Consider the following 17,877-nt stretch of genomic DNA (forward strand, 5'->3'; position numbering starts at 1 on the left):
GGCTTGACCCCCCTGCCATGTCAGGAGCAAACTTCTACTTGTTTGCAACTGGGTGTTATTTCTGCTTTGAGTCACATGGGGTTACATGACATATACTCAGACAATATGATTCTTGCTCTCTGTATCCCTGTACCCATCAGTCTGATGCAAGGCTGGGTCACCGAGAGTGGTAAAAGCATTATTACTGAAGTTACTTTGAACTGAATTCCCTCCTGTATAACAAGGGACGGCACGTTGGGCACCCAGATCGAATGGCCACATGTGTTGGTTGCTGGATTTTACGGTGTAAACTCATGGACAGTTTAGATAAACATACAGAAATAAATGGGTAGAGACATACAGATACATGGGGGATGGATGGATTAGAATAATTGGCATCATTACATAGACATATGCAGGGTCTGTGCAGAGGATGGGTAATTTAATATTAATACGGAAGAAGTGATGATGGAGGGGAAGTATGTGTATTTGACATGGACTAGACAGCCTGGCCAGGGGTTTGATATGGTAAGTGTGGTCTTGGTGCACCTCATGATAAGTAGAATAGATGTGGGATGTGTTGTGTTAGAGCAAGTCCCATTTGGGTGGGCAGAAAGTGTATGTAGGAGCTGCCTGGATAGCTGGGCAGTGGAGCTAGGGATGAGGTGGCTGATGGGCTGCGTAGTGAACCCATGGGATAAATATGTAGACAGAAGAGGTGCTGGCTGGATTTACCATGAAATAGAAATATTTAAAAGTGTAGAGCTAGGTATGGGAGAACTATAGGGGAAAGAAAGAAACAAAGAAAGAAAGAAAAGAAAGAAAGAAAGAAAGAAAGAAAGAAAGGAAGGAAGGAAGGAAGGAAGGAAGGAAGGAAGGAAGGGAAAGAAAGAGAAAGAAAGAGAGAAAGAAAGAGAAAGAAGAGAGAGAAAGAGAAAGAAAGAGAGAAAGAGAGAAAGAAAGAGAGAAAGAATGAATGAACACAGACAGCTTAGAATAAGCCTGAAATTAGCTAGACAGATAAATATGCATGGGGTGGATTGCGTATTTAGCCATGATAGCCATGTTAAAATGAGCAAATAGGTGTCTGTCTATCACATATCGGTTTGTTGAATGGGTGTGGAACAGATAAATACAGAAGAGAGAAAGCTGGATTGGGTAGGTAAAGTAAGTGCTGAGTGGCTGGGAATTTAAGCAGAGTACATGTAATGTGGATAGATTAAAATATGGAAATGTGGACTATCGCAAGTAGGTATTGTAAGTGTGTAGCTACAATAGGTAGCAAGTAGGTAAGTACAGATATAATAGAAAACTCAGCAGGACATATGGAATAAATGGAGAGATGAACTGATATCTGTATCGATTGACATGCTTAGGTAAAGAGATAATGTAGAGATATTCTGGGCTACATAAATTAAATAAAAGTGACATGAGCAGGAGTGGCAGTAGCAGATCTAAAATGGGAAAACAGACATGAGGAAGAGGCTATCCACTAGAAATGCTGCAAATATTCTGGGGTTAGGTCAGCTGAGTAGAAATCGGATGGATGGGTGGATGAAGAGATGGGTGTATTTACCGACTGAAGAGATTATTAACTGAGCTTGTATTAGCTAGAAAGATTCACTAGATAAACCTGTAGAGAGCAGATTAATAAATTAAAGGCCAAAAGAGAAAGAGATTAGATTGAGATGGACAGGTTTACAGCAGACAGAACATGTGTTGTCTGGGTAAAGGGATGGAAAGATAGCTGGTAGGATGGAATAAATATATGACTAATACAGGCAGAAAATATGGGCTGATAGGGTGAGTAGGGCATTGATTATGGGGAATGTGGATAGAGGGAGGAACAGATAAAAGAAGAACAGTAACAGACTTAATAGATGAGTAGTTAATAGAGTAATAGATGAGTGACACCCATAGAGAGGGTATCTAGTCATCGAGACTCCCTGCAAATACAAAGACGGAGAAGTGTGAAAAAGGTGATGTACAAGACATAGATGAGCGAAGGAAGTATTGGGTAGACGCATCAAAAAAAAGATAAAGTGGACAGACATGAGAGAAGAGTAAGTATGGGAAAAGGTGAAAAAGCACTCTAAGGAAGAGTCAGATAACATAGGCATGGAGTAAATAGATTCCATATAAAATTCATACAGAATAAAGAGATTATGCTGAAAAAAACAAGCTTGGAACAATTAGCGAGCTAACAGGTTGGACTAGGTATTGGGTAGATAAAGAGACAGAGGAGTATTCATGAGCTGGGATTGTTGAGAAATTAGCCTGATGATCAGGTACGAATTAGAGGGATGTTAAATGGGGGAGTAACTCCTGGACAGGATGACTGCTGAAGAAGGATGTGGGTGCACATACAGATGAGTGGGTGCCAGGAAGCCCATCAGAGCGGGTACGAGTGAGCAGAGAGATGAATATGGATGGAACAAGGAGGGAGATGAAAATACCTAGTTTGCTATGTGCTATGGAAATACAGAGAGATTAATTAAAATTTGCATCAGATTGATCAGATATGTAAGTAGTCACAGGCATTAGCTGTATGTATAAAAGATTACATATAAAGGAGAGTATGTATAAAGGAGAGTATGTATAAAAGAGAGTATGTATAAAAGAGTCCATATGAAGGAGAGTACGTATAAAAGAGAGTATGTATGAAAGAGACTGAAAAAAGATCGTTAATTGATGTCTTAGGCATGACAGGCAAAAGCAGAAGTGGTGAATACATTAGTGCCATAAGAAAGGACAAGAGCGACTAGTAGATGTGAGATAGACTAGATGTGTGAGAAATGAATGTATGCAAAATAGGCAAAGAGGTCAGGTAAATGAGAATACGTGGGGAAAATGGATTGCTAAGCGTTGTGAAACTCAACTATAAACACTGACAGGGATGTGTGGGAGAGAAAATTGCGTGATCTGCAGTCATAAGAGAGACAAAAAGAGAACAGATCTGTTTGCACAAGAAATAAACATAGAGAAATTACATGATCAAGGTTGAGATGTGACTCCCAAACCAATCCTAAAACTAACCCTAATTCTAAATCCTGACACAAACCCAACCCTAAGCTTAAAGCTTATCTTAACACACCACTAAGCCAAGCCTAACCCCTAACAGTATCTGAACATAGCACTAACCCATAACCCTAACCTTACCTAAAATTCTGCACCCAACACCTAATCTTAACACAGGCTGAGACCTACCACTGACCCTGATACTAACCATAATCCTATCCTAAACCTAACCCGTGCCTCACCCGAACCCAGCCATAACCCAAACATAATCCTAAATGCTGAACCAACCCTATCCCTAACTCTAAACCAATCTCAACCCAACCCTAACCTTAACTCTAAGCAGTAAGTCTTAACCCTATCTCTAACTTAATCTTAACCTTTCACCTTAGAGGAACAGGTAGAAATATGTGATCCATTTGTATTTAGCTGATACTAAGCTGTGTTAAAAAACAAAGAAAGAAGATTAGGTAAATATGTCAGAGATGGAGTTGTCAGTTTTATGTATTATAAAGTTATGTGGTGTTCGTTGGCTAGGGGCAGGTAGGAGGGTTGGCTAAATGTGTGGGTGCAAGGTAGAGATGAACAAATTAAACATGTCTGTGTAGACCAGTCATACTAGAGAGCTCGGAGTGTGCAAGTAAATAAGAAATTCATAGTTATGATCTCAGATCAGAGAACGGATAGATGAAGAACAGAGTGATACACACAACCAGTGGTTAAATCACACATCCAGGAAGGCTCGAGGTAGACAGGCATTTGTATGGGATGGACAGGTAAGGAATGAGGGAGGAGGAAATGTAAGGCAGGTGAGCACACACAGAGCGGGGGAGCTGTGGAATGAATAGCTATGTATGTTGTCAGGGCTTGTTGAAATGTGTGGAGCGGACAGCTAACGGGGTGGGTTCAGGTCAGGAAAGCGGACAGGACTGTAGATTGGCAGTTTCTGCCTTTTTCAAATTACGACCCCTGCAAATGTGACCAGTGGAGGTGCCAGCCCCTGCCCGGGGAGCTTTAGCCCGTGGAGCGCAGGCGAACGCTGCTTACCGCTCTCCCTGAAGCCCTGGAAATGAGACGGGGGCCAGCGAGGAGAGTGGTCCCGCGTTCATCACACGGGGGGGCATGGCTGGGGTAGGTGTATGGGGCAGACGGGCCAGTCTGGGGGGTGGTACAGGCAGGTGGGAAGGGACCGTAGGCTGATGCGCTGAGAGGTAAAAGATGCAAAGCCACCTAAGGCAAGAGGATGAGCTTTCAGAGGACAGGATCCAGCCCTTTTTGCTACCATGCCAGGCAGAAGGGTTACACAGGTCCTGTGTTGAACGCAGTTCGTGCCGCCGCATCGGTCCATGGCACCGCAGAGGTGGGTCAGCAGAGGGGCCGAGACCCGTCTCAGCAGGCTCTGTGAGCGCAGCGCGGGAGGTGTAAGCATGCTTCCCCGCCATAAACAATAACGAGCTTTCCTCCAGCTCCAAATACTTGCACTGACTCACAGTATTTTATTCTCCTCGCTGCAGGGAAGAAGCTGGCGATGTGGGCAGAGACCCGTGCGGGATGTCTCAGCCCCGGTCTCCGCTGCCGAACCCGCCTCGGAGGGGATGCTCCCAAAAGCTGCTGGTTTCTGCGGAATACGGGCGGGGAGGGGGGGGCTGCTGCCTGTGTTAGCCGGTTCCCGGGGAGGGGAGAGCGGACTGGCCCTCAGCCTTCTCACCCGCCTTTCCAGGTTTGCTTTCAAAGGTTCAAAACCTGCCCCTGTAAATGTTTAAAGAGTGGGGTCTTGCTTTGTGGGAGCGTAAGATTAAATTTAGGACCTGCCTTCAAACACGGACTTGGGAGAGCACGACTCTCCAAAATGCTTCCTTCACCTTGCTTAACGTTACGCTCAACTTTAAGCAACTTTAGTTTGCTGACTTTAGTAGAGTGCGGGCAGCGGGGTGCGAGCAGCGCTACGGTTATCCCCGGGGCACAGCGGCAGCTCTCCGACTGGCCTCCCTGGGACCAGGGCTTCACCTCCTGCCTAGCAGCATTTTGCTTCGTAGTTTCCTCGTGTGCTGAAGTACTTCCCTGAATTAGCTCTTAAATGAGTGAAGCCTCCTTCTAGACTTTCTGGGAAAAAGAAGAGAAGGGTGTGGAGGGAGCGGAGGGCGAATGGGAGTTTTTGAGGGCGCCCAAACGCCGAGAGCCAGTCCTTGGAAGGGATTTGCGTTCTCACAGTTTCACCCAGGCAGTTAGAGGAGCCTCGGAAAGAGCCAGAGCAGATACCTCTGATAGACACAGGCACTGGGTGCTTTTAAAGATCCCACTGTGTACTTAGCTGTATCTTCAGAGATCTAAATCCCTCTAAAAGTCTCACTCTTAGTGTCTAAATCCCAGGTGCCTAACTCACTTCTAGGAAAATCTCACACCAGGGCTGATTCACTGCACCATTTTTTTAAATCTGGTCCTCACTCACATAGGGCTTTTGAAAATCCCACTGCTAATCTCCTATACCCAGGCATGTATCACTTTGAAGCCTGTAAAATAAATTGCTTTGCACTCCTGGGGGACAGCAGCTACTTCGTCCCTGCTCGTACTAAGTCAGATTTTTGTTTCTTGCATATTAACACATAGATCTTTTTGGGGGAAGCTCTGAAGCTGCTATGCAAGACTTGAATTAGCAACCCGGACCCGGTGCTGCTTTACACGTTATTCTGGGGAGGCATTGCACGCTGCCGTGGGTTGTAGGTCTGCATCAGCAGAGGTGCGGGGAGGAGCTGGTTCTGGGCTGCTCATTTACATCGGTGGGGTTCGCCCGTGGGCACAAGCCTTCGCGCAGCTCCACTGATCTCCTGGGAAGATTTGTGAGCAAATTTGCTCGCCTCTAGCAGGGACTGAACAGCGTTACCTGGGCTTTTGCAAGAAATGACTTGGGTGAAGAAGGGAAAAAAAATCAAATACATATGTTCTTTCGTTTTTCTTTTTTTATTTCCTATGGGAATTTTTATTTGTTGGGAGGTTTTTTGGTAAATAAAAATTTTGTGCCTACGCTCTCTTCATTAGAGAAATTGGAGTTGGGGATAAACAAATTATTTTTTCCTGTAAAACCAAAAAAATCATGCCGCAAAAGAAAAGGCTGGCTGCCATTGCAACATTTTTGATAGAAAATCTGCCTGCAGCCCTACCGCTTAATCAGTTTGGAGCAGAGCGTAGCCTGTAGCTTGTTAATAAGAGCAGCTTGCCCGAGCGGTTCGCACAATGGTGAGCTGCAGAGGAGGCTTGTTGCATAGCTGTGGATTTTATTTTGCAGCTCTGTTAATTAAAACATATTTTACTTTGAAGGAGGTTTTTACTGTTTTCTACGAGGGTGAGCAGAAAACTGTTCCCCTGGATAGATTAAAGGAGGGGTATGAAGTATTTTTTTTAGAAGTAACAACTTAACTTTGTTTGATGGGCAAACTCTTAGCAAAAACAATGTGTAGTTTCTCATTTTTATTTGTTCTCAGTCCTTGTATACAGGCTGGTTTATGAGTCTGAATATCTTGGCTGTTTTGATAATATCAAACTAAATTTTCACATACTAGCTGCCAGACTGGAACAGAAAAGTTGTCACAGATTCTTGTTTAATTGATAAAGTAGTTTTTACTTATACAAGGGTAAACTAAAATAATAAGGCCTGAAACCGTGCCATTGAAGTTAATGACGAACCCTTCATAGGTTTCATATAAAGCCTGTATTTTTATTATCCCAGTTCCAGCGACTTTTGTTGCAAGTTTGCAGCAAAATGTTAGGGCATTTCGAAGTGTTATTTTTATTATACAAAGTCCCATTAAAATCAGTACTGAAGCATCCCATTAATTTAAATGGGACTTTGCATAGTTTGCCGAGTTCCAGGCCACAGATAAAGAAAAGTATGCAATTTGGAGTTAAACTGACCACAGCTTTTTATGAGAAGACATTTAATCTCGAACGAACAGGGCAGTCTGAGGCATAAAGGCTTTGTGAACTTCATCTGGGCCGGTGCAATAGGAGCCTCCACCGTGCAGCAACTTCTGGGTTGGTCGTCTGGGACCTCTCGGGACCGTATAGCGTTCCCAAGCAAACCCCTAGCCCAGGTAGGTATGCAAAGTGCTCCCCAGGCAGCCTTGCCTTGGAAATGCTAATAGGTAAGCCAGCACACCCAGAACAAATGGAAAACTTGATTCAGCTATTTCTCTGGCTCCAAGTATCTGCTCGCCTTGACAAAGGCAAGGCTGCAGTCAGTGGGCAGGGGGCTGGGGGCTCTCTGCAGCCCCCGCCGCAAGGCAGAATCCCACCAGGCTTGAGCCAAGCTGGGTGGAAGCGATGCAGCTTCCGAAATCCCTGCTTGAGCTTCGTGCACTGGAAACCACTTTGGAGGAACGAGCAGGGTGAGGGATGGAAAACTGTCGCCTCCGGTGTGTGGAAACACCCACCGGCCAGACGCTGGCAAAGGGAGTTCGAAAACCAAAGTGCGAAGAGCAGTGGGGAGAGCCATTTTACACGTGGGACCCCTCCTTGGGGACTTTGGGGGCTAAGGGACCGTCAGACGACAGCTCGGCTGCCCCCAGCGCGGGCACACACCTGGGCGCCTCCAAGGGCGTATCCCTAAGGAAGCTGTGCTTGGGCAAGGCGGTCCCAAGCCATGTTTCAAACACGCCAAACCCCCAAATAATTCAAGCTCTAACCTTTTTGAGGGAGACCTAAAGACTGCTGGAAGCAGGGCATCCCTAAAAGCGCACGGGGAAGGTGTAGGAGCCGCTCTCTGCTCACCCTCTCCTCGGAATTTTCCTTTCCCTGAGCCATAAATGTGTCAGGATGCCCAAATTTCACCCAGCAGCAGCAGATCAGCTCTCCCCGGTCGGTACCCTCACAGGGCAGAGGGCCACCGGTGACGGCCACCGGCACAGAAACCCAAGCAGGCTGTGTCCCTGGTCCCCGGCTCCTTCCCGCAAACTGAGTTTTAGGGGGGTTCAGGACTCCGACAACAACTGAAACGTGCGGCAGGGTTTGGCTAAACGTGAGCCTTGCAGTCGCCGCTCTGATTTAGGACTAACAGTGCTACCTCCAGGAACAGGAGAAAATGAACACCCAAATACCCGAAATTACAGCTGAGGGTTTGCGGGTGCCCTCCCGGACGGGAACTGGAGGGGAAAATGGGTGGTTTTCCCCGTCTGGTGCACGCTCCCGTAGCTGTAATAAGGATAAAGCAGCCGAGGAGACTCAGCTCCTCTCTGCTGAGCCCCCGCGTTAGGTGCAAAGCCACCGCGCAGCCCCGGGCCGGGGGGGCCGCGGGCACGAACCCCCCCTCCGCTGCCAGGGAGCGGCTCCGGGGCTCCGCGGGGCCGGGCTGCCTTCCGCGGCCGCGGAACACACACACACCCCCCACCACCACCCCCCCCGGGGCTCAAGCGGCTCCGCGCAGAGAGCTGCGAAGCCCGCCGGGGGAGGGGGACATCCGCGGGCGCGCAAATAGCGCGTTTGGGCGGCGGGGAGGGGGGGGCAGCCCCGGGAATGGCTTTTGCCGGCGCGGAGGAAGGCGGCTGCCGCCGATCCGGCCTCGCCGCAGGTAATTTATTGTTTCGTTGGCTGAATAGTGGCATTTTCCACAAAATATTAATAGCAATCGCAGTAGCAGTGGAAGCAGAGTCTTTTGCGCTTGCAACGGCTCGGGGGAAAATAAAAGAAATAAATCGAATAACCGTTAAAATTCAGGATATGGGGGAATTTGGAGGAGCGAGAGGAAAAGGCAAAAGGGCTCAGCGGGAAGGAGCGGTCCCAGGGCTGCCCCACGGGGGGGGGGGCTTCGGGGTGCGAGGAGCGACTGTTCTGGGGGGACAAACCCCCCAAGCCGCGGCTCGAAGCCTTATTGTTCGGTGGGAGCCGAAGGGCCGGCGGCAGGACGGGCCGCCCCCGCCCGCCCCCCCGCCCGAACGCTGCCCTCGAAGTGGAGGTGGGAGGATTCCCGCGGGCGGGGGTGCCCCTCGGGGCGCAGGGCTGCCCCCCAAGGGTGCCTTCCCCCCCCGCGGCCGGCGGCTCCCCGGGGCGGGGGGGGGGGGGGGGGGGGGGGACGCGGGGCGACGGCGCAATGAAGCGGGGGGACGCGGAGGGGCCCTCCCCAAAATGCCGGGGGGCGGAGGGGGGGAGAAAGCTGCTTTTCTTCTTATTTAGTCGCTCTCTTGAACGCAGCCAGAAAAGAACATTAAAGGCATTTCTAGATTTCGTTTCCGTTTTGGTTTTTTGGTTTTTTTTTTTTTTATTCCCATGCTCTTAATTTTGAAAAAAAAAAAAAAATCACAAAACATAACTTATAAAACAATATATATACTGCATCCTTATCCACAACAGCATAATTGAAACATCCAGCGTAACGTTTACCACAGGTGTGAAATACACTGGGAAAGAAGTACCGTGTGCATTTTATATTATGTTTCTTTGTCATCTACAGGTAATAAGTATCGACAAAAATAAGCAACAAATATGCCTGCAATTAAACTTCATATGCGTTTTGTATGCGTATTAATAAAGATCATATTTATCATTTCCATGGTTTTTTTTTTTTTTTTTTTTTTTTGCCAACAAGCACTTGTTAAAGTATCTACATTTACATAGTAACACCTTAAGATAATAACACCTTAAGATCGGGTTTTTTTGGTTTTTTTTTTTTTTTTGGTTCCTTGTTTTTCCTTCACAGTTTAGAAAAGCAAGGAACGCTTTCAGCTTTGCTAAGCAACCTTTCCGGACGCCGAGGCTCGCTCTTTCTCTAGCAGAGATGCAGTATCTGGATTCACTTCATAACAGACCATTTTTCGTCTTTTTTTTTTTTTTTAAGACTCTCTAAAAGGGGTTTGGCTTTTGTTTTTTCGGTTTTTTTTTTTTTAAGAGAAAAAAAAAACCCCTGCATTTAAATAAAGATGAATGATAATTTCATTATCAGGATAAAACTTTGGATGGGGAGAATGCTGAACAGTTTTCGCATCGCTGGAGGGTTTCTGTGCTCTCTCACAACCGGGGATACTGCAGTCTTTTGGAAAGGATGAAGAGGTAGGAACCTTGAGCTGCTTACTATCAGGAATGACTGGATTATAGCTTCCAACTAAAGAAAAAACATCAAGAATCATGCATTTTAAAAACAGTTTATTCAACGGCCAAGGACAATGATCCGGCACAATGCAACGGTAGATATAAATATAACCTTATATAAGTGGTTGACCCTTGTCATTATTATTTTTAATAGTTTCATACCTAATATTTTAACCATTTCTCCCGCAGAAACTTCTCTGCGAATTATACTTTTTTTCTTTCCCCCCCTTTTTTTGGGTGGTTTTGGGGTTTTTTTTGTTGTGGTTTTTTTTTTTTTCGAGCGTGATTCTGTTTCCCAGTGGTAAACATTAACCAAACTCTTCCCGTGCGACAAGCGGCCAAGAACCGTCCCACCAGCTCTTACCACCGAGGCGTCCCCCCCGCCGCCCCCCCCGCGGGGAAGCGGCCGCCTTACCGACTCCTGTGCAAGTTCAAGTAAACACATACAACCCGCATAATCCAGAGAAAAATTGCAACTCATCCATGTACCGGATTTCGGTGTCTTTTGCAAAAGTTTTCTGGTCCGTTTACGTTTTTTTTTTTTTTTGATGGTTTAGTTTTAATTTTTAATTTTTTTTTCTTCCCAAAGCGCTGTTTTCTTGGTTGCGCCGTTGGTTTGCGTGAATATTTTTTTTTTCGAGACAGTCGAAGTCCGCGGAGCTTTTGGGGTTTGTTGTTTTTTTTGTTTGGCGGTGTTTTGTTTTGCTGTTGCCTGTTTGCTTGTTTGTTTCCTCTCTCACTTGCTCGGGTTTTGCTTTGGATCATCCTCGGGGGGGTCATTTTTTTTTCTTTTTTTTTTCTTTTCCCTTAAACGTCGCTTTGCTTCTGCTTCGCCTTGTCGGCGGGGTTTTGTCGGAGGTGGTTTGTGTCAAGTCCGTCAACTGTTGTACTGACAGGCGTTTAGACTGGAGCCGGGGCTTTGCAAACTGCTGTAGCCGAAACTGGAGTGCTGCTTTGATTTCAGTCTGAGACTGGCTAAGCTGGAGTTGCAAGTGTCCCGGTAGACGCTGTAGGGCGAGCCCGGTGGCCCGTAGGGACAGGCGGGCGAGGACATGGCCGAGTTCAGCGAGGAGCCGCTGATGTTGTTGATGTTGTTGAGGCCGGAGTTGGCCATGCCCGGCACGGCCGAGTGGCCCATACTGGAGGGCATGTTCATGGAGGAGATGCTGCTGGGCGCCGAGAACATGGACTGCGAGGAGAGGGGGCTCATGGAGTTGAAGAAGGTGAAGCTCTTGGTGGAAAGCGGCGCCGGGGTGAGGCTTTTGGTGGCCCAGTTGTTGTAGGGGTAGCCGGCGTACATGTCGTCGTAGGGCTGCATCAGCCCGCTGAACTGCGGCACGTAGCCGTTCTTGCACAGGTCCATCTGCTGATTCCGCTCCCGCTTTCTCCACTTGGCTCGGCGGTTCTTGAACCAGACCTGCGGGGCGGGGGGGGGGGGGCACGGGACCGAGACGGCGCGGTGAGTTGCGGCACCACCGCGCCCCCCCCGCCCTCCGCGCGCGCCTTCCGCAGGGAGCGCAGGCAGCCCGCGGCCGAGCGCGGCGCCCCCGCCCTGCCCAGCCGCACCGGGATGCGGGGGGGAGGCGGGGGCCGCCGAACAACACCCCCCCTCCTCCTCCCGCAGGCTGCACCCCCCCCCCCCCCCCCCCCCCGCCCCGGGAGTCGCGCTCCGCGGGGTGCCTGCGCCCACACCGGCCTCTGCGCGCATCCCTCGCTGCTGGGCGGGATGTGGAGGCCGGGATGCGCGCAGCCGCCTCGCCGCGAAGGGGTCCTGCGCGGGTGTCCGCGCCACGGCCCGGGCCGCGTGTCCCCCCCCGGCCGGTCCCCCCGCCGCCCCGCTCCCCGGAGCCGGGCATGGGGCGAGGCACGGCCCGCTCTGATTAGGGCCGGCTCGCCCCGGCTCCGCCGCGTTTCCGAACGCTAATGCTGTGTAATAAAAGCCCCCTGTTACAGATCATAAAAAAGGGGATTGGATTAGTATGTTTAGGTTTAAAAAAAAAAAAAAAATCCGTCCCCGCATCGCCCTTGGATGGATGTAGCCTCTGCCTTTATATCTAATGAGAATTTACAGCCCTGCCTAGGGAACGGAGAAGCGGGGGCCGCTCCCGGTGTTTGATGCAAAATCCTGATCCAGGCTCTCTCTTATTTTTTCTGATTTTTTTTTTTTTTTTAGCCCTCGGAAAGCCTCCGAGCCCCCCGCGATGGAAGCCGGGCAGCCCCCGACTCCTTCTCCCAGCTTCAAAACCCGCATCGGCCTGCCTGCCCGCTGCGCCCGGCTTGCGAGCCTCCCCGGCGGCATCCCCCCGCCCGCCCGCCTTTCTCCCACCGAGCCGGGGCCCCCGGGCTCCCTGCGGACACCGGGGGCCCCGGCCGGCGCTGCGCGGCTCCGTGCGCCCGGCCCCGCGGAGGCTGCGCTCCCTCCGCACGGCCGCAGGAGCCGGGGCGGGGGAGGAACTATTCGGTCCTCCCCCTCCCGGCGCAGGAACGGCGCAACTATTATTAAACACCGGTCTCGAGAATGGAAAACTTCGGGGGGGAATGGATGGCGGAGTCTATTTTAAAAAATAACAATAATAAAAAAGAATCCCGTATAAATAGGAAACGAAAGCCAACATGTTCAAAACCTGTAATATACTCCTCGGAAGGTGCTTCCAGACAGGAATTTCCTGAAAATGAGGGTAATAGTTTTAATTATGGCTCCTAGACATTTTAAAGGAAGGCCCTCATAGCAAATTGAGGTTAGATTTGCAATCTGCCATCTCGGAACAGCAACCCAAAACATCTCCGCACAGAGGGAGAACGAAATTACGTTACTGGCAACTCATATATGAGTTTTATTTGCTTCCTGAAATATTCCAGCGTTATTCACGCAGTGTAGTCTCCGCTCCGGCATTGTTTTGTTTTAAACTCAGTTAAGACAACGCTTTCAGATGCGTTTCCCCCGTTGCAGATGGGTGTTTACTCTTGAAAGGTTTAAAGCAGAATCGCTGTAATCCGATTTGGTCACTCGCCGTTTAATTGCCAAGGGGGGGGGGGGGAACCAACGAAACAACAAAACAAAACAAAACAAAACAAAACAAACCCCGAAAAGTGGCTTTTCGGGACGGCGGGGCTGCCCTCCGCGGGTCCCGGGTTCTCCCCGCTTTCTCCCCTTCGCGGCAGCGGGCTCAGCCCACGGCCCCGGGGGGCGGCGGGCTCGGCTGGGGGGGGCGGCCGCGGCCGAAACCGCGCGGGGAAATGTCCCGCGGGGAAAAGCAAAGGGGAGGTTGGAGAGACCCTGACAGCCCAGGCACGGCGGGCAGAAAGTCTGCGGCTGAGGACAGCCCGCGCCGCTCCGCTCTGGTCGTTCTTTGCCGGGGTGTTTCCCCCGTGAATCCCTCCAAGGAGCCGCCGAGGCTGTAGATACAGACGTATAGATATTCCTATGGTGGCATCGGCTCCCAGGCGGGTAAAGCCCAGGCGCCTTCGCCCTACGAGTACGTGTCTACAGCGCTTATTGACTTTGGAGGGCAACCGCTCCCCAGCCCTCGTCCTTCACTTTGCCTACCGGCGTAGGCCTCTGCAAACAGCCGCTCCGCCCGCCCGCGGCCGCGGAAGATGCGCGGCCGGGAGGAGCTGGCACCGAGAGCCCGCACGGGGCGGGGGGGTGTTGGCGGGCGCGGGGGCTGAGCCGCCATCCCGCCGCCGCATCGGCATCAAGCGGCGGTGTGCTGGGAGACGGTCACGATTGCTGGGATTCCTGGGAACGAGCAGAGCAAGGGGAAGGGCCGCGGGAGCTGCTCGGCTGCGGGGTTGCTCCGTGCCGGGTTTAGGGGGCTCTTCCCCCCACCCCAGGGCCCGGCCGCCCCGCCGCCCCCTGCCCTGCTCGCCCCCCACTTCCCGGGCCCGTGGCCGGCGGTGGCGGCCCGCTCCGGGCGGCACCTCTCCGCGGCCGGCAGCTGAACGTCTCCTCTCCGGCCTGGATCCCGACTTCAGCCGTTAAAATGAAGCCCGACGGCAGCCGGGCGCTGCTCGCAAACCCCCGCAGCGGCTCCCGAGAGGGGCAGTTTCCCCGAGCCCCCCCCGCCCCGGAGCAGAGCCCCGCGGGGCTGAGCGCCCCTCTTACCCGCACTCGGGGCTCGGTGAGGTTGGTCCAGACGGCGATCTCCTCCCGCATGCTCATGTCGGGGTAGCGGTTCCGCTGGAAAGTGGCCTCCAGCTCCTGCAGCTGCTGGCTGGTGAAGTGGGTCCGCTGCCGCCGCTGCTTCTTCTTCTTCGCCGGGTCGTCGGCGGCCCCGTCCTCGTTTTTCTGCTCGCCGCTGCGCTCCTTTTCTGCGGTGGGGTGTCGGGGTTTGGGGAGGGGGGGGGTGTTTTTTTGTTGTTGTTTGGTTGGGTTTGGTTGAATTTTTTTTTTTTTTTTTTTTTTTGCAAACAAATACAGGCACACAAAGGCGGCCACGCCGCCCCCCCCCCCGCACCCAGCCCTGCCCGCCCCGCCGGAGGGACGCGTGGGGGCACCCACGCGGGTCCTTGCTGGGCCCTGCACCCAAACCCGCAGCCAAACCCAGCCTTCCCCGGGGCGGCTGGGGAGGGAGCAGGGAGCGCTGCCCGGAGGCAGCGGGACCCCCGGGGCGGCCCGGCTCGAAGCGGGCCCGAGGGGTGAGAGCACGGGGGGGGGGGGGGGGGAGCGGGTTCCCCGCGGCATCGGCCGCTCTGCCTTTCCACGGCACCTTTTCGCTCCCTTCAACCTAAGGCGCGATCTTTGCTCCATTGTCTTTGTTGTGCTCGGCCGCGACAGGAAACTTTGGAAGGGCAGGGGTGTAAAACCTAACAGCAACTCATGGCAAAAGGCACCCTCTCTCTTCGCCTCTACGCTCCCTCCCTTATTTCTCTTTATTTATTTTCTCTTTTTTGCCGCTTTTAGGATTTTAGTGTTTATTTTAACCCGAGGCTGAGCGAAGACCTCTGCAAAAATCATATCGAAAGAAGCAAAGCGAAAAAAAAAAAAACCAACCAACCCACAACACCCCACAACCAGGAGCGTTTTCGCGGTGGGGATTTGCGCGGACTGGAAGCCGGAGTCCAGCCCCGGCCCCGCCGCCACGGCAGGACGGACCCCCGCGCCCTCTTCGCAACGGCCTTTCCGGCTGCCCCGGCCCCGCTTTGGGCCGGGTTTGGCCCGGCTGAAGCGCTGGGAAAGGGACTCGAAGGCCTGAACGAAATGCGCTCCCGGCCTGGCCCCGGCGGGAGCGGGGAAAGGTGCGGCCGGGCGGCGGGCGCGGGAGGCTGCAGGGCCGGGGGCCGCGGCCATCCCCCCGGCCTCGGTCCTGCTGCTGCCTAAGGGCAGCTCGGCGGGGAGTTTTCTCTTTTAGGGGGTTCTCCCCCTCCCCTTTTAGAGGGTTTATCCCCCGGCGGCAGCGGGCCCGGGGGCATTTCTACAGCCCCGACCTCTGCGAGGTAAGCGGGAGTCTAAAAATAATCGCGGGCTGCACCCGAGGCCCGGGGGGGCTCGTCCTTGCAAAGTCACCCCTCCGCCGCTCCTCGCCTGGGCACCCTCCGCAGCAAACGGGGGGGGCGAGCGAGCTCCAACGGCCCAACGGAACCCCAAAAGGGGCCGACTGCAGCCCGCCGGGCCTCTCTCTGCTGGAGGAGCTTTGCAGAGCAAACAAGGCCTCTGCGGCGCAGAGCCCATCGCCACCGGCCCCCCCGGCCCCCCCCGGGCCCTGCGGCCGCTGGACCGGCCGAGCCGCAGGGCCCGGCGGCGGGCGGGGAAACAGAAAGCAAAATAACCCCGGCAAAGACAAATCCTCTCGCTTTCGGCTGGGAAGAGCACGGAGAAACCGGGCCGGGAGGGAGCCGGGGGGGCGAGAGGAACGCGGCCGCGGGGGGATCCGTCCCGGCGGCTCCTCGCCCCGCTCCGGCTTGAACCCCGCCAGGATTTCCTTAAAAACCCGGCCTCCGCGCCGGGCGGTGATGCAATTTCAAATCAGAAGGCATATTCGCTTTAATTGGCTTTTGTACCTTTTTTTTTTTTCCCCCATTAAAAAAAAAAATAAAATGTGAAAGGTATTTTGCAGCTTCTCGGGGAAGAAAAGCAGGCGGGTCCTCAGCCCTCCTCCAGCACCGAGGGGTCACACACAGGGGTAGGGCAAAATGGAGCAAATCTCCCTCTCTAATCTCAAATAATCCCCTCTAATCTCGGAGTCCCTTCCAGACGCCGGTCCCTAACTTTGTTTGCGAATCAGGCTGGGAGGCACAACCCAAACCCTGTTTATCACCGGCTGCCACTTCGGGACCGACCCACGGTCCGCGGCCGCTCTCTGGGTTACAGGACCTGCTAAAAGCCCGAAGAGCAACAACAGCTATGAAAAAATTTGCCATGAAATGAGAGAGAAACTCCCCTGAAAGGGTCTCGCTGGAGAAGGGGTGGCAGGCTCCTTCCTGCAGCTTTTGTTTCCTTCTCCTACCTTCCCTTGTCATTCTAGAAATGTTGCTGCTTTAATTAAATACAAACTGGGAAACCGCAGCTTTCCCCGCAGCCTTTGCCCACGGTGGTCAGGGCGCGGGGACCCTTTCCAGCGGGGAAAGCGCTCAGCCTCCGCGCGAAACCTCTCCGCGGCCGCGCACATCCCCTCCGCGCCGGCCCGCGCTGCCTGCGCTCGGCCCCGCGCCGCCTCTCCTGCTCTGCGGGACTTTGGTTTATTTTTTAATTTTTTTTTTCTCCCCCCCCCCCCCCCCCCCGCCTGCTTTGACAGAGAGATCTTTTTCCATCTCCGCACCACCCCAGCTGGAAAATAAACCCGGGCAAAAGCTGACATTATTTCGGAAACATCCGGCAAAACCGCACTCCCCGAAGAGCCCCCCCTTCCCTTCGACCCCGTCAATTAATAACTGTGTTTTTGATAAAAAAGAGCGGCTCCTGGGACGGGGCAGGGGAGCCGTCTGTGCCCGCCGGGCGGGCTGTCAGCGCCGGGCACGGCGGGGGCGGCAGCTCCCTGCCCCCCGCTCCGCTTCCCGGGGCTCGCTCGGGATGGAGCCGCCGGGCTCACCGGCAGCTCTTGCCCCCCCCCGCCTCCCCGTGCCCGTCTTCCCCCCCGCCCCAGCCCCCCCAATCGCCTCTGCTTGTGCGGGGGGTGCGGGCAAAGCACCACCGACCGCCCCGCGAAGGGAAGGCGCGGTGGGGAGGGGGAGGCGGCGCGGGGGGGAGCGGGCCGGGGCCGCGGGGCGGGGGGGGGTTACCTGGCACCTCCGTGTCGGAGGATTCACTGGCTGAGTTCTCGATCGGGTCTCTGGGTTCCGAGGATCTTTGCAAATGGAAGCTGGAAGCCATGTCATGGGAGGGTTGGGGTCTCAAGCTCTCGGGCAGTCTCTCCAAATTCATTCCACCTTTAAAGGAATCCATGGCAGGGGCGCCGGGCTGCCTGGGGGAGTTTGCAGGTGTTTATTCCACACAGAAAGGAACAAGGAGCTTTTTTTTTTTTTTTAAGAAAAAAAAAAACAACAAACGACAAAACCAAAAGCAAATCCACTTATTACTAACAGTGTTATTTTAAGGGTGTCGGCAGAAGAGGTCTGGGCAGTGCCTGGGAGCCGGTTGTCTCTGCTGGGGGAGAGGCACGGCAGTCCGGCCGCATAGGCAGGGAAGTGGTAAAGATCCCTTATAGAGAAACGCGAGTTGCGAGTTGGACAGTTTAAAGCTAAAGAGATTAAAGTGACCTGCCCTAGAACAAATGCCTGTAGTTAAACGGGGCTCCTCCCCCTGAAGGTTAAAACCTCCCCGTCTCGCTAATGCATCACTCCATCTAGCGCTCGCCCAGCCCGGCCGCGCGG

At 52.9% G+C, this 17,877-nt stretch overlaps 1 protein-coding gene across 1 annotated transcript; it reads right to left on the reverse strand.

The window, feature by feature from the left end:
- Nucleotides 1-10,945: 10,945 nt before the first annotated feature.
- On the reverse strand, nt 10,946-17,449 carry PITX1 (paired like homeodomain 1). The gene is made up of 3 exons (XM_059825436.1): nt 17,287-17,449; nt 14,174-14,379; nt 10,946-11,485 (listed from the first exon to the last, which is right to left on the reverse strand). The coding sequence occupies exons 1-3, from the start codon at nt 17,447-17,449 to the stop codon at nt 10,946-10,948; spliced, it is 909 nt and encodes a 302-aa protein (XP_059681419.1).
- Nucleotides 17,450-17,877: the final 428 nt, after the last annotated feature.

Source organism: Gavia stellata, chromosome 16 (assembly GCF_030936135.1).
Source record: "Gavia stellata isolate bGavSte3 chromosome 16, bGavSte3.hap2, whole genome shotgun sequence".
NCBI lineage: Eukaryota > Metazoa > Chordata > Aves > Gaviiformes > Gaviidae > Gavia > Gavia stellata.